Below are 16605 nucleotides of genomic sequence, written 5' to 3'. Positions count from 1 at the left end.
CCGCCCATTTTAGTTCCCTCAGGTCTATAGCCACTTCCCTGGTCGCTTCCTCTTTAAGGCGGAGCCCGGGGTAGATCTCGCGAGATCCGGGTTGGCGCCGTGACCTCCATGTGGGAGCTAGAGCTCTATAAGTAAACACTCCGCGCGGTGCAGACAAGGCTGTTTCCTATTTGTGAGGCGGGGGCTGCTTCAGCCGCGCTTCCGACTGGTTCCGGTTTACTTCCCTCCTCAGCTCTCTTAGGTGGGCTCGCGGTCTAGCATTCGCCGCCGCCTGTCGGGCCCGGCGTCTGGTCGGTCTTCCTCGCTTGTGCGCGCGCTCGCCCGCCGGCCGCGGAGAACCAGAGCAGCCGGAGAAGCGGCGCGGGCCGGGCGGGGCGCGGCGCCCGGAGCGCAGGGGGAGACAAAGCGAAGCCGGCCCCTTCTCCCGGCGCTGAGATGTGGATCCAGGTTCGCACCATCGACGGCTCCCAGACGCGCACCATTGAGGACGTGTCTCGGAAAGCCACAATTGAGGAGCTGCGCGAACGGGTGTGGGCGCTGTTCGACGTGCGGCCCGAGTGCCAGCGCCTCTTCTACCGGGGCAAACAGGTGAGGCGCGCCCACCGCACCCCTCTGGAAGCCCAGCAAGGGCAGCGGGGCGCCACGGGGATGCGTGGGCTGGGCGGGCCGGAGGGCTTGGTGCACCGCGCGCGCAGAGCGCACCTAGCTCCACTTCGGATGGGCAACCCGCGAGGCTCAGAGTGCGGCCCTGGGCCCGCCTACAGGGCGCAGCGGGGTCCTGGTCGACCCCTTTGCAGGTGCGCTCGGCGGGGGCGCCCCGAGCGCCGAGACCTCGTCGCCCTTACCAAGCGGGTCACCAGCCGCAGGCATAGCCCGCCAGAGCGCCTGGGTTCCCTCGCTTCCCGCGCTTGGTGGGGTCCGGGGCCCCTGGAGGGCGGGGAGGGCAGCGGGCTCTGGCGGCCATGCCGAAGCGCGGGTGGGGAGGGTCGGAGGCCCCCGCTCCCAACCGCGCTGACCCGGCTCACGGCTCGTATCGCTTCCGTATCTCTGCCGGGCTCCGGGCTCCCAAATAGGAGGGGAAACATACATTGCTCCCTCTGGGGCATAAGACCCGAAGTCTGTCTCCTCACTGTGGAAGGGATTTGTATATACTGAAGATTCGAAGGGTTTACAGAACTTCTGGTCCTCGCTTCCCTCACCTCTTTTCCTATAATCAAATCTGTCGTGGGGCAGATTAGAGACCTGGGCTGAAGAAGCTGTTGATGTAACCCGGGACAGGTTTAAACTGCCCGGTGTTTGCCAAGGGGGTTGTTCGCAGAGTGAAAAGCAGTGTAAAAGATTCGTTTTGCTCTTATTTTTCACCTTCTAATAGACCCCTCACTCAAGCTTTTAACACAGCAATTGGAGCATAGCCAGCGGTACATACTTGAAGGCTGAAAGTGTTTTTTGGCGGTGAGGGTGTCTGTGGGCGTCGCTGGTAGTTGAACAGTTTAGCCTTGGTCTGGCCCATTGAAGAAGATTTTTCCTACTCACATGGCCTGTACCTAGAGACCCAGACCCATCCTATTTTATTGCCTTTTTTTTTTTTAAAAAAACGTTAATCCACTAAAGAAGTTGGCATCCTCCAGTTGGTAGATCATAGTTTGGCTCCAATCCTGTAGTTTGAAATAAGTGTAACTCTCTTTGATTTGGTAGAAGTAGCCGTTTTCCTACAGCCAAAGGGTTTGAAAGGAATATTTTTCTCCCCTTCCTAGGCTTACCCTTTGAAAACTGCCCAGAAATTTCAGAGTAACAAGATTACACTCTGAGAAAGAGCCAGGGGTTTTTTTGTTTTCAAGTAAACGATAGCATCTTTGATATGTGTTAGTAGCCAGTTTTATATTGATCTTCTAGTGTTAGACTTGTAAAAATAGCTGTTCAATTTAGTTGTAAACTTTGCTTTAGAAATAAATGTATGTGTATTAAACACTATGTAGCTTTATATTGCTATGCCTCCAGTGGCTGACACCTTTTTATCTTTTGGTCAAAAGTGAAAAGCATGTAATCAAGTTTATTGAATTTTATTTTCTAGCTAGGAACAATAGTACGTGAATTCCTGGGATACTTTGGTGACTTCACCAGAGATAGAAATGAAGCATGAAAATGTATTCCTGGGCGACACCCCTTACAGTCTAATTATCAAATACGATAAAAAGAAAATGTGCACCTGGCTGTCTTTAGGAAAAGGTAGGGATTGGGATAAATTCAAGGCAACAGGGTACATTTTCAGGAAACCAGGAGGCTATTCCAGGTTCAGGGAAAAACTTGAGGATAACAACATTATGTACCTCCTAGCCCAGGACAGTTGATAACTCCCTACTTTGATTTCACTATAGGGATAAACCAGTAGGAATTAGGAATGGACCTTGGGTGCTGTACTTAGTTGGAGACAGAAGGAAGACATCGCTGAAGCTGTGTTTGTTCCTTATGAGCTGACAGGTAGCCATGGCAGTGATTATTATCTCTATTCTCCTTTCCTCTTTGGTGTCTACAGTCCTTGGACAGGATAGTGTGTCCTACTGTTGGATTGGTGTCACAGGGCTGCCCATATCCTGTAAAACGCCTTTGTGCTTATTAGAAAAAGGCCACCCCTTCCTCAAGATGCCTTACTGCCACATAGTGAAAAATGTCATAAATAAAATCAAATTTACAGTGTCCATGATGTAAATGGTCTCCCCCCTCCCCCCACCTTAGGTCTGCCGCTTTTAATCCTTGGAAAACATCAGAATCACCTGTGGATATTTATTATAGATGCTCAGCTCACCCCAGAATTGCAAGTGGTTGAATTTAACAAGACCCCATGGGAGACTCTGATGAGCACCAGAGTTTGAAAATGAATATTGAAGGATAGCCTCATACTAGTTTCTTACTGTTCAAAGTATGGTCCCTGGATCAGCAGGACCAACAGCATTAGCTTCACCTGGGAACCTCACACCAGACCTACTGAAGTAGAATCTGTATTTTAACAAGGTCCCCAGGTGGTCTGTATGCAAATGAAGCTTGAGAAGCTCTGTAATTATGTGATTCTCTCTACTTTAGAGAGTCAGAATGGAGAGCAGCAATTCAGGGCTGTAAGTTCCAGTTAAAGTAGGGTAACCTCATTTGGATATTCTTCTCTGGGAAGTTGAGTTTGCACCCTGGGGGTTGGGGGTTTTTTTTAAGGAAGAGTTATATTGGTGGATCTCTAAATCTTTTTGAGAATCCAGAGTTTTTCCTACTTCGAAAGGATTCTCTACCTTCTTCTCTTTCCTTCCCTGTACCACTGTAGGGACTCTTAGAATAGATCGTAGATGTGGGGCATGAACCAGAACTGAAGAAAAACTGAGTAGTTGCCTTTTGCCCCTGGACTCAGTTTTCACATGGAGTACAAAGTAAAAGTGTTTGCCTACTTGAGTGTGTGTGTGTGTGTGTGTGTGTGTGTGTGTGTGTGTGTGTGTGTGTGTGTTATAGTGTATATGCTGTGAAAGTGTAATGCCCTCCACCTGCATCCCTTATCATTAGCCCCTTGGGAATGACTTCTCTGCCTTCTCAGCCACTGCCAATTCGTGTTTGCTTCCTAGTTTTCCCTTGCATCACTGTTGCCGTTCTTACTGTTACCTGGAATTTCTTCCTTCAACCCAATTCAAGGAAAAAATTCTAGGACTAGTCCTGCCTCTCTAATATTGTAAATTCTGCAACCCCATCTTCTAGGATGGCAGTTATCAAACATTTTCTGCTGTGAGACATTGATGGACTATAGTTAAATGCATGAAACTCATAGGTGTTTGTAATTTCCAAATTACCCAGTCCTTTTCTCCCCCACTCAGCATACTTTAAGTGCAGGTAATTTTCAATCTATACTTTCATTAAATTTGGGAGAACTTTAGTACTTATTCTTATTTTTTTAGCTGTGCAGCTTGCAAGATCTTGGTTCCCTGACCAGGGATCAAACTTGCGCCCTCGGCAGTGAAAGCGCAAGGACCACTGGACCGCCAGGGAATTTCCAGTACTTTTAAAATAACATTCCAACAGTCTTCGCAACTCTTCACAATAGCCTAACTCTGTGGAACTTTCTGTGCGGTGAATAGTAATCACTGTTTCAGGAAAACTGGGAGGGTACCTATGAATTAGGAAGCCCTATATAATCTGGGTAAAAGTCGCTATCCTAGCGAGCGTGAGTAATTGAGGAAAAGTGGTTACTTGTTATTGTGGGCCTAATTTCTATTACAGGGCTTCATGTCTTCATATGCTTAGCGCTTCACTATGACTTAAGATGCTATTTTTCCTTTCAAACCAAGTCTCACTTTAAGCAGCTTATATTTACTCTGATCACTTCCTAGAAACTAGTCAGAGGGGTTGGGTATAAGAATGCCCCCAAGGTCCCTCTCACTGACACCTCAAATTTCAGTGGAAAAGTGTTTATGGAAATACTTTGGATTTCCAATTATTTCATCACCTTAACAGCTATCTTCATTTTGGGGCATGCCCTACCACTTAATGTGCATGTTCTGTGCTGTTAGTTTTTTCCCTACTTTGAACATGACATTTTTTTGTAGTTGTCATAATGTGCAACAGCTGTATGTTTAATCAAAGTTGTGCTTTTTCAGTTGTTACAGAATTGGTGTGTTCTTACTTGGGGGTGGGGGGGAGGGAAGGGGATGCTGTTGGAGAAAGTCAAAATGAAGGTGTGAATGTGTAGTTTTTTGCTCCTTGAGGTTTTCCCAGGAGTTCTTGTTTTTTAAATCAGATAAGCCATGTTAACATCCTGTCCCTATAAGGGCTTATCTACTTACTGACTTGGAAGACTCCTTAGACTTATTTGAAATAAGCATGTTAACTAATCTGTGAGATAATGTCTCATTTAATTCCCCCACTGGAAGATTTGAATTTCTCAATCCCTTATTCTGTTTAACGGTGTGAACACTTGTAGTGTGCAGGATTGTGCCAAGTGTACTCTTGGACCACTTGAATTAAAGTTACCTTACCTAGTACGTTAGTAAGTTTGTCATTCAAGGACAGATTCTCATTCTTTTCTCTTTGGTTGACTTCTCACATATGGCTTTATTGTGTTAGAGCTGTGAATGGTGACAGGTATTAACATACAAAGAGGGAAGAATGACTAGGGATTAAATTGGTAATGTTTTTGGGGAAATGGTAGTTCTGAACTTCAAGGAGTTTAGAAAAATGGCCAACTGACTTTCATAAAGAAACAAAATGGAGACTTAGTTTCCTAGGGCTTCTGTAACAAAGTACCAAACCCTAGGTGGGTTAAGACAACAAATTTATTGTCCAGCAGTTCTGGAAGCTGTAAGCCAGAACTCAGGTTGTCAGCAGGGCCATGCTATCTCTGGCTCTAAGGAAGAATCCTTCCTTGCTTCCTTTAGCTTCTTGATGTTTGCTAACAATCCTTGGTGTTCTTGGCTTGTAAATGTGTCACTCCAGTCACGTGGCTATTTTCTCCCCATGTGTCTGTCCAAATTCAAACTTTTCATAAGGACACCAATCACAATGGATTAGGGCCCACCCTTATCATCTAGTTTTAACTTGATTACATCTGTAAAGATCCTATTTCCAAATAAATAAGGTCGCATTCTGAGTTACTTGGGATTAGGACTTCACCGTATTTGGGAGGGGTTGGGGGTGGGGCTGGTGGACGCCATTCAGTCCTTTATAGAGACCTTGCCAAAATATGGGTAAGTTGCAAGATAATTTATTCACTAGTCATCCTGGAATACTTTTCATAATACAACTTGATCACCTTTACAGAGAACTTTGAGCAAGTTGGAGTAGCATAAGCAAGAATTGTAATTATTCCTGCTTGAATTTTTTTTCCACTTGATTTTTTAAAATTACTCTTCAGAAAGATAAAATGGTTAAACGTCTTTATGAACACAAGGTCATAAAACAGTTCACTTTCAAAATTCACCTTTCTTGTAGATTCATTAAAATACACAAAACTTGTTGAAGTTTAGAGTTTTTCTGCCTAGGTGATGAGGTCACAGCAGCAGTGATACATTTTTGGTTTCAGTGGCTATCAGATTTCCCTATAGTTGATATAGAATGGTTCTTAAGAATGTATGGAGGTCCTGAGAAGGTGCTGTCATCAGAGGCCATAGGAATGGCTTCACAATCACTAAATTGCAGTGCTCTGTATTTTATTTTAATAATTTAGCTAGGACATTTGAGTAACTAAGGATGTAGAAAGATTGAGTCTTGAGAGAAGCATTTTAATCTTTTTCTATCCTTTTTTTCTAGTTAGAAAATGGATATACTTTATTTGATTATGATGTTGGACTGAATGATATAATTCAGCTGCTAGTTCGTCCAGACCCTGACCTTCCTAGCACATCTAAACAGACTGATGTACAGGCCAAACCCTGTTCTAAGAGTCCACCTAAAGTAAAGAAAACCCCAAGGGTGGGACCTTCCGGTCAGCCGTCTACATCAACTCATGATTTTCTTATTGATCCTGGCATTGGACTATACAAGGTATGTTGTCTTCCTCAGACTTCTGGTTAATTGTGAGAATATAGATATGTTCTCTTCAGGGTGTTGTGAACAAGAAAACATTGATTGCTGTTTGAGAGTAAAGATTGGGCTGTTAATGTTTTAACTTTTAAAAGTAATCTTGAAATACTAGTGAAAGATATATAGACAAATGTATAAAATGTATATGTACAGTGCAGAGAATAATAAAGCAAACACCTGTGTAATTCCACCAAGGTTAAGTAGTTCCTTTTTGAAGCCTCCTGTGTGCCCCTACCAGAACACATCTCCCTCTCCCTAAGAGGTAAACTACTTGTTCTCACTTGTATGGTCATTTTATTTTTCTTTAGTGTTACTACTTATGTATGTATCTCTAAACAATGTTTTGTTTTGCCTGTATTTGAACTTTTTCTTTTTTGCATATCGATATTTTATTTTTCACTATTATGTTATTGCATTTTATTAACATGCCACAATACATTTATCTAATCCATGATTAATAGGTATTTGGGCTGTTTCCAGTTTTAGCTGTTATAAACTGTGCTGTTTTGAACCAACTATGTGTATCCTGGTATACATGTTGAAGAATTTCTTCAGGAATTTTTACCTAGAAATAAAAGTGCTGGTGGAATTTCGATGCATATTTTATCTGTAGATCAGCTTGGGGAATTGACATCTTTACAATGTTGAGTCCTTCATTCACGAATGATAGATGTCTCCATTCATTTAGATCTTTGACATCTTTCTCAATTACTTTTCTGTTTACATATCTTTGACTTATTTCTAGCAGCTTTGTTTTTGATGCTGTTACAAATGGTTGCCTTTTAAAACTGCGATTTGTTTGGTATGTAGAAATGCAATTGATTTATTTATTGACCTTTGTTATCCAGCAACTTCTTCAAATTCTAGTAAATTTTGTAGGAATAATTGACAGTTTTGCTCCATCTTTTTCTATCCATATATTTTTTCTTAATTCTTACTGGTTGGGATAAACTGGGACCCAAACTTAATTTTTCAGAGCTTTTTCAAGGCTAAAAATTAAAGATTGGTAGACAAAATGAATTAAGAAAATGCAAATAGAGATCTATGGAAAAATGCAAACAGATCATAAAAATGGAAAGAATCAAAACTGGCAAAGAGTTGTATCAAAGTACCTGGCCTGGCTACACTGATGAATTGCTTTAAACCCACAAAGATATCTAAATTGACCCACAAATGTAAAAAAAGGAAAGCTTTCATTTGTTCTATAAATTTAGTGTAATACTGATACTTAAAACATGATAAAAAGCACACTAGTATCACTACATATTGATGTAAAACCTAAGTTATGTTTTGCAAATAAAATTATAACTGTATATAAGAAGAACATACCTTGACTAATTGTGGTTTGTCAGGAAGTGGGATAGTTCATTGTTAAGAAATATTTTAATATTTCATATTAATAAACCAAAGAAAACAAATGATCTAATTTGTTTTCTGCATCTAAATAAAAATTTGAATTCATTTCTGATTTTTTTTAAAAATCCTTGGTAAGAGGAACAGATGGAATAGATGAATATTTTAAACCACACCCAGCATCATGCTTAATGGTGGGGAAAAGCCACAAACATTCCCATTAAAGACAGGAGCCAGACAAAGAAGCCCGTTAATGCTATTGTTTAACATCTTTCTAGAAGTGCTAGGTAATACAGATAAGCAGAAAACAAAGTGTTGTAAATACTGGAGAAGGCAGTCTTTACTTAGAAATACCTGGAAAGCTGAGAAAATACCTTAGAGCATAATGAGCCATCAGCAGAGTGGCTGTTTACCAGTAGCTTTCCTTACTATGATCATTTAGTAAAAGAAAAAAGTATAGTAACAAAACAAAAGTCTGGGAATAAACTTACATGATATGCACAAAACTTACATAAATTAGTGCCTTATGTAGTGCTCACAGTTCAGATTGAATTGTTAATATTGAAAGCCCACTTGCCAAATTGTTGTCTACGTCACTCATTGATTTCATCACTCTTTCAGTTACCAAAACTTTCTACTTGATATTTTTTCATATTATTTAAAAAATAAACTTGTTAGTTTAGAACAGTTTCAGATATACAGCATAATTGGGAAGATACTACAGAGTTTCCATATATCCCACACCTGGTTTGCCCTGTTGACATCTTACATTAGTGTGTGGCAGGTTTGTTATAATTAATGAACCATATCTCCTTAGCTTGTACCTAATGTCTTTTATGTTCCAGAATCCCATCTAGGACACCATATTACATTTACATTAGTATTATACTAAGATAGTTGTCACATCTCCTTAAGCTCCACTTGGCTGTGGCAGTTTCTCAGACTTTGTATTTGATGATCTTGACAGTTTTGAGGAGTATTGGTCAGGTATTTTGTAAAATGCCATGTTAGGATTCATTTGTTTTCCTCATCATTAGACTGGATTTACATATTTTGGGAGGAAGAGCACAGAGGCGAAGTGCTATTTTCATCACATATCTAGGGCACTGTACTGTCGACATTCTATTTGGTGATTATAATTTAGGTTTTACATCAATAGTAACTTACTACTGTTGATGTGAACCATAATCACCCGGCCAAGGTGTAGTGTGTGTCACATTTCTTCACTGTCAGTTTATTTTCCCCCACCGCCCTTTACATACTGTATTTTTTTGAGATGAAGTCATTCTATGCAGCCCAAACTGCATAGAGTCAGATTATCTACAAAAATTATTAGGAATTCTTTTATGCAGAAGACTTGTCTCTTCTCCATTTCTTCAGTCATTTATTGACATCAGTATGGATATTTTTTCTCCTGTGTCCCTTCCATATACCCCCATTATTTTGGGTTTCTTTGATTTTCGTTAAAGCGCTTTCTTTCTGGCACTGGCACTAGCCCTAGCGCTTTTCTTTCGGGCTCATCTTGTAAGTTTCCTGCCCCAGTCCTGCAGTCAACCATTTCTCCAAGGAGCCTTGGTTCCTGTAATTGGAGAATGGTATTGGAAACTAAGATCTGGGCTCTAGGTGCTCCTTGCTACTGGGGTGTTCTTGTTTTTAGGGCCCTCAGCTGACAGAGCAAGGAAATACATGTAGTATGTATAATAACTCCTGTATATCCATGTATCTATAAATATGTAACCATCTGTGTCCATATTAAGCTTACATTATTACATTTTAACTTTTAAGGGCAACAGTTTAGAAGCTGCTACTTTTGACTTGATTTGTTTTGGGCCATGTAGGTATGAATTTGTTTTCATAGGAGGACCAGCTTATGAATCTGCAGATCTGAGATTAATCAAGGTTAAGTAGTTAAGGTCGATTTAAATTCTCTGTTTAGCACACTTCTCAATACCCAGTTGTGTCCCCTCCCCCAAACTAATTCAGACAAACATCATGAGAAACTACTTCTCTTAGCAGATCTTCGCTTTTTATTTGCAGTGTTAGCACTTTGGCTGTCACCTATTTCTAGTACTTGGTTTTGTTTCGATTTTTAAACATCTCTTATATTTCATATTAATATATAGCATAGATGTTAAGGACTTGAGCTTTGTTGTCAGACTTGGTTTCAAATTTCAATTCAGCCGCTTTCTGAGTTTGACAAATTTGGCAAGTAAGTACATTGTCTCCCTTTCCTCATTTAGAAATACACTTGGAACCTGGCATGTAAACTCTCAAAAGGCTACTGTTATTTGTAAAGTAATATGTTTAGTCAAAGCTGCACTTAACCTTCCTCTTTAGTTGAAGAGGCTAACACAAACTTACTTGCTTTTTTGGATGAACCTCGGTAATTGTCATAGATATTTGAAATTTTGACTAGTGACTTTTTCATATAGAAGGGCTTATTTCTGGATAATCCATTCATTGAGTATTTAGATATTTCGTGTATATTTGTACTAGGTACTAGAAATGAGGTAAACAGATGATATTGCCCTCTGCCTTCATAATTATATTAGATATTCTTTTGGGCTAGCCTGAAAATGCTCAGAGGCTTCTACTTTTGACTTATTTTGAGTTTGCTTTGAATTTTGTCTTTTCCTTAGAGCGAGTCTCTGAATAGTGGGTATATCAAACTTTCATTAAATTGTGTCTGAATCATTTAAAAATTGGGAGGTTTTTTTTTTCCTCTTCATGAATTCTTGCCTATGTAATTTTTGCTTTATAAAGATTTTTCTTTATGGATGAGCAAACAGATTTGGAGGCTTTCCCTTCCTTTTGCTTAAGAATATTTTTGGACCTCATGATAAGCAGGCACAAAAAGTGGATTTTCAAAGTAGTGTACTCAAAACAGACATAGGTAAACATTTAAACTTTAAGATGAAATTTTAATCTGAAGTTGTTATCCAATATCAGTCTTGTTTTGCCCTATTTGATAACTTTGAGTGATATTTGGTCAATTTCAGATAGCTTCTCACATGTTGTAAAAAACCAGATATCACTATCATGTTTAGAAAGTCTGTGGAAGATTGTGCAGAGGCTGGGTCCATCCATTCCCATTGTACAACACATTGAACCACACTCTAGGAAGCAATTTATTTTCTGAAACCAGGTGGACCTCTGATGCCTAAATTGGTTTTAATTCTGGTTTTTAGATGTGGAAGCTTTGTATGACTCACATCAGATCTTACTGTTGAAATGACTCATTCTGGCTTAAATAATAACTGTTTAGCATGATGATAGTAAGCTTTTAGGGTTTAGCTAAGTGTGTGGCACTGTTAAAACTTTTTACATGTCTATGCTTATTGTAGCAAATAAAGAGGAAAATTATCAGTAATTACTAAGTAAAAATCATGGATTTCTTATATTTCCTGTCTTTTGTCTATAGTGCAGTGCTGCTCTATTTAACCTTGTTGATCATGAAATGTAATAGACAACAAATAAGAGTAGAACTTAACAAGATATTATGAAGTCAGTGTCCATAAATACCACTCAAATTAAGAAATAGAACAGCAGTACGCCAGGAGCTTCTCATGTGCCCCTCTTTATTAAACTCCCTCCTCCCTAGTTGTAACTACTACGCAAACTTCTATGGTAGTCATTTCTTTACTTTTTATTAGCTTTAACCTTTTATTTATTTATTTATTTATTAAAATAAATTTATTTATTTATTTTTGCCTGTGTTGGGTCTTCGTTTCTGTGCGAGGGCTTTCTCTAGTTGCCGCGAGCGGGGGCCTCTCTTCATCGCGGTGCGCGGGCCTCTCACTGTCGCGGCCTCTCTTGTTGCAGAGCACAGGCTCCAGACGTGCAGGCTCAGTAGTTGTGGCTCACGGGCCTAGTTGCTCCGCGGCATGTGGGATCTTCCCAGACCAGGGCTCGAACCCGTTTCCCCTGCATTGGCAGGCAGATTCTCAACCACTGCGCCACCATGGAAGCCCACTTTAACCTTTTATTACACTTAACCTCTAATAACCTTTAACCTATGTATGCATCCCTAATTTTCCTCTTTCTGAACTTTATATAAATGGAACCATATTGTGTTTTGATTTGTAACTCTGAAGAAACACGGTATAATGAGAGAATCATGTTCAGAGTTAGAGAAACCTTTATCAACTTAGCTCCCATTTCTAGCTGTGTATCTTCTGAGGGCAAGTGTATTTCACTTTTGAACCTAATTGGAAAATAAGAATGGCGTTGCATTGTAATTTTTAAAGGAGGTAACGTATATAACGTTAAATGGCTAATGTATTTACTAAATAAGCATGGTATGGTAATAAGACCATACTATGAGTTTTAATTAAGTTTTAACATAGGACATATGTTGATACTTAGTGGAAGGAGAGTTATTTCATTTCTTCCTACTATATGCTTGCTAGGTTGGCACATCATACAGATTTGTCACCTAATCTCAATATTACTGCAAAGTATGTTACTTTATAAAAGAAGCTGAGGCTGGGACAGGTTAAGTAACTTGTTCAAGGTTACATCTAGTAAGTGATAAGCAAGGGCTTAAACACACAAGCTCTGCAGATAAACCTCAGTTTTCCACAGAACATACAAAGTGCTACAGCTAGCTATGGTAATTTCTCTAGTATTTGCTCTTGGTACTGTTTTATTTTTTAATGATTTTTCCTTGCCTCCCGTACTTGGGGTTTTTTTGTTTGTTTGAGTTTTTATCAAACACTTGGACATGAAAGACTCTTCTCTAAATGTGGCTACGGGCATATCTTGGAGATAATACGGGTTTGGCTCCAGACGACCGCAAAAAGGAATATCGCAGTAAAGAAGTCAAACAAGTTTTTTGTTTTCCAGTGCATACAAAAATTACATTTACACTATACTATAGCCTATTAAGTGTACAACAGCATAATTTCTTTTAAAAATGTACATACCTTACTTTTAAAATGCTTTATTTAAAAATAACCATCTAAGCCTTCAGCAAGTCGTGATCTTTTTGCTGGTGGAGGGTCTTGCGTCCGTGTTGATGGCCACTGGCTGATCAGGGTGGTGGTGGCTGTGGCAGTTTCTTAAATCAGACAGCAACTTTGTCAACTTTGTCACATAGATTGACTCTTCCTTTCACAAACAACTTTGTCACATAGATTGACTCTTCCTTTCACAAACAAGTTTTCTGTAGCATACAAGGCTGTTGCATAGCATTTTACTCACAGTAGAACGTCTTTCAAAATTGGAGTTGAGTCCTCTCAAACCCCGCCACTGCTTTATCAACTAAGTTTATATAGTATTCTAAATCCTTTGCTGTTTCAACAATCTTTGCAGCATCTTCAGCAGGAGTAGCTTCCATCTCAAGAAACTACTTTCTTTGCTCATCCATAAGAAGCAACTCCTTATCCATTCAAGTTTTACCATGAAATTACAGCAATTCACCAACATCTTCAGGATCCACTTCTAATTCTAGTTCTCTTGCTATTTCCATCACATTGAAGTCCTGAACCCCTCAAAGTCATCCATGAGGGTTGGAATCAGTGTATTCTAAATCCTATTAATGTTGATATTTTGACCTCTTCCCAAGAATCACAAATGTCCTAATGGCATCGAGAATGGTCAGTTCTTTCCAGAATGTTTTCAATCAACTTTGCTGAGATCCATCCATCAGAGGAATCACTATGGTAGCTATAGCCTTACAAAATGTATAGTAATGAATAGTAGCAAAAACATAAGCTTTAAGGTCAAGGTGTCTTCAAATCCTAGTTTTACATTTTATTAACTTTCATTTGGAGCAAGTTAACTTGTCAGAGCCTTTGTTTCCTTACCCTGTAAAATATGATTTATTAATTATTAAGGTTAGTTAGACAAGCCTAACTAAAGGAGCCTTGCATAATACCTGGTATATGGGTATTAACTTTAGTACATACTCACCCGCACCCCTACCCCATGTGATACCATCTGTCAGAATTCTCTTGGATAACTTAAGTGGTCTTAGACCCTCAGGAAGAGCTAGCTTGATTAGGTAATGATCTTGTATTAGTAATGTCTTTTTTTTTTTTTTCTTTTTAAAGACTTTTTTAAAAGTTGAAGGGATGTCTCTTGGTTGTCCCTCCTGAAAGGGCTTTGACCTTTAGACCAATTCCCTCAGCTTTTTTAGGACAGGAATTTTTTTTTTTTCTTTTTAAAGACTTTTTTAAAAGTTGAAGGGATGTCTCTTGGTTGTCCCTCCTGAAAGGGCTTTGACCTTTAGACCAATTCCCTCAGCTTTTTTAGGACAGGATTTTTTTTTTTTTTTAAACGCGATTCCTTAGGTAACTCTAAATTTCTCTGGTATACCTGTCTTCTAATACCCTGTTTTCCTTTTGTTAGATTGTATGGTTTAGTTCTGGATCATCCACTAGAGTTGACTACATACATTTTGCATCTTTATAGCTCTGTTCTCTTTATATTTTCTTTGTTCTTCGAGGTACTAAAATAATGCATTTGCTAGTGACTTGCTGTTGGTGGAACTTATCTCCATTCTGTATAGGTAGGTTCACTAGATTCTTTCCTTTGTACATGTGCGTAAGTCCCTCGTTTTCGAGTTTTATTTTCTGTTTAATACTGTGTTTTCTGGTTGGACTGACTAAATTATCTGTAGGATTCTGAAGAAATTAATGGAACAAATTAATATCACAGTCATAATACTTCAAAGTTGTGGCTTTTTGTTAGTGACATTCTTAATGAATGACATGCCAGAATGACTCTTGGGTACACAAGAATTATATTTTAAAGGTCTAATATAGATATGGGTAAGGAATAGTTAAAGAAAATACCTATTTCATTGAAGAATATTGGGAGGAAAGTTAATTTTCATATCAGTAAATAACAGATTTGACAGTATAATCCAAAAAGAATAGTTTCGTTCTAATCTTTGAAATTACTTTAAACATGAATATCTGCAAATATTAACTATGATAACCCTCAAAATAACTTGAGTTATATTAATGTTTTTGAAGCAGTAGATGAAATTACGCTTCATTAACTAATTTTAAACTTTCTTTTAGGTAAATGAATTGGTGGATGCCAGAGATGTTGCCCTTGGTGCTTGGTTTGAAGCACGTATACATAGTGTTACTAGAGCTTCTGATGGACACTCACGTGGCAAAACTCCACTGAAGAATGGCAGTTCTTATAAAAGGACTAATGGAAATATAAATCATAATTCCAAAGAGAACACAAATAAATTGGACCATGTACCCTCTACGTCTAATTCAGACTCTGTTGCTGCTGATGAAGACGTTATTTATCGTATCGAGTATGATGAGTAAGTGCTCATGCTATTGAGGACTTCATTCATGTTTTTGTTTGTAGAAGCAAAATCTTTCATCTCAAGATTGTTTTCAAATAATAGTCTTTCAGAAGAAATCATCTAGGGGTCATGTTCAGTCTAGTACCATTTGTTTTTATTTTTGTTTGTTTAGTGGTTGTAATATAATAAGAGCTCCTCAACATTTAGCATCTGGCTCCTAAGTGGTTTGTTGTTTTGGGTATCCTAATACCTGGCTTAATTCAACATGTAAGGGTTTCTCTTTGTCTGGTCCTCTATTAGGGTTTTTGCTATGTATTTTAATAATATTCTAGAAAGTATATAATAGTGTGTAATGTAATAACATTCATTCATTTATTTATTTATTTTGGCCATGCCGCGGGGCATGTGGGATCCTAGTTCCCCAACCAGGGATCGAACCCATGCCCCCTGCAGTGGAAGTGCGGAGTCTCAACCATCAGACGGTCAGGGAAGTCCCTGTAATAGCCTTTAGAATGAGGTTGAAATATTTTCTAAAAGCTAATATTGGGATAATTCACATAAAATTTATACATTTAAAGGGTACAATTCACTGTCTTTAATATATTCATAGCATTGTGCATTATCACACACTATTCTTAGAACATTTTTATTTTCCCCCAAAAAACTATATGCTCGGCAATCACTTCCCAATCCCTCTCTCCCAACAAAAATTTTTTTTTTGAATTTTATTTTATTTATTTTTTTATACAGCACGTTCTTATTAGTCATCTATTTTATACAACAAAATGTTTTTAAATGTTCATGTGATAACAGTATTAAGAACTTGCTTTGACGGCTTAGACTTTAACACTGAATTATTTTCCTTACCTATTTTCAAAATCCTAGTATAAAAGTTACTATGGGGAAAGATTTAGTGTTTATTCAACACTAAATGATCTTTGTCTTCATTCAAGTGACATTTTAATATGTATAGAAAGTATGAAACCAAGTCTTTATCAGGTGTGAGTTCAAGATCCTAAAATGGTTTTGATTTTTCTTAACAAAAATGGTATAAAAGACTGGTGTCAACTCAGATTTCCAGGATACCTGGAAAGGGGTCAAAAGTAGATCCCTTTCATCTTTTCTGATACTTCTTATGGTTGTAGTTAACTTGCCAACATGGCTTATTTCAAATGTGCAATCATACTGTTTTTTACCATAGTAGATGATAATAGAACCAACAACTAAAGTGAGTATTAAGATCTGGGATTGGCCAGAACTGGCAATATTGGTAAATCGAGCCTGGGATAGAAAGGGATTGGAGTTGATGTGTTAATAGTAACCAGTGTCTGGGTTTATGAATACCATGGCAAAGAAACAAGAGTGGAGGACTTAAGCTATCTGTATATCGGCTGTCAACAAGTAGAGTTCTTGATTTGCTTCAAGTTTTTATT

The 16605-nt window shown here is 38.8% G+C and overlaps 1 protein-coding gene across 1 annotated transcript in view; it reads left to right on the top strand.

Annotated features, from left to right (window-relative positions):
- The first annotated feature begins 78 nt into the window (after positions 1 to 78).
- Positions 79 to 16605, top strand: part of UHRF2 (ubiquitin like with PHD and ring finger domains 2) — a 73223-nt gene continuing 56696 nt past the window's right edge. The window contains exons 1-3 of the mRNA XM_082404375.1: positions 79 to 588; positions 6274 to 6507; positions 14928 to 15187. Coding sequence (XP_082260501.1) covers positions 436 to 588; positions 6274 to 6507; positions 14928 to 15187 — 647 coding nt within the window. The 5' untranslated portion in view covers positions 79 to 435. The remainder of the gene's footprint in view (positions 589 to 6273; positions 6508 to 14927; positions 15188 to 16605) is intronic.

This window comes from Balaenoptera borealis, assembly GCF_965194805.1.
Source record: "Balaenoptera borealis genome assembly, chromosome: 8".
NCBI classification, from domain to species: Eukaryota; Metazoa; Chordata; class Mammalia; order Artiodactyla; family Balaenopteridae; genus Balaenoptera; species Balaenoptera borealis.
This window is presented reverse-complemented; position numbering and strand designations above follow the sequence as displayed.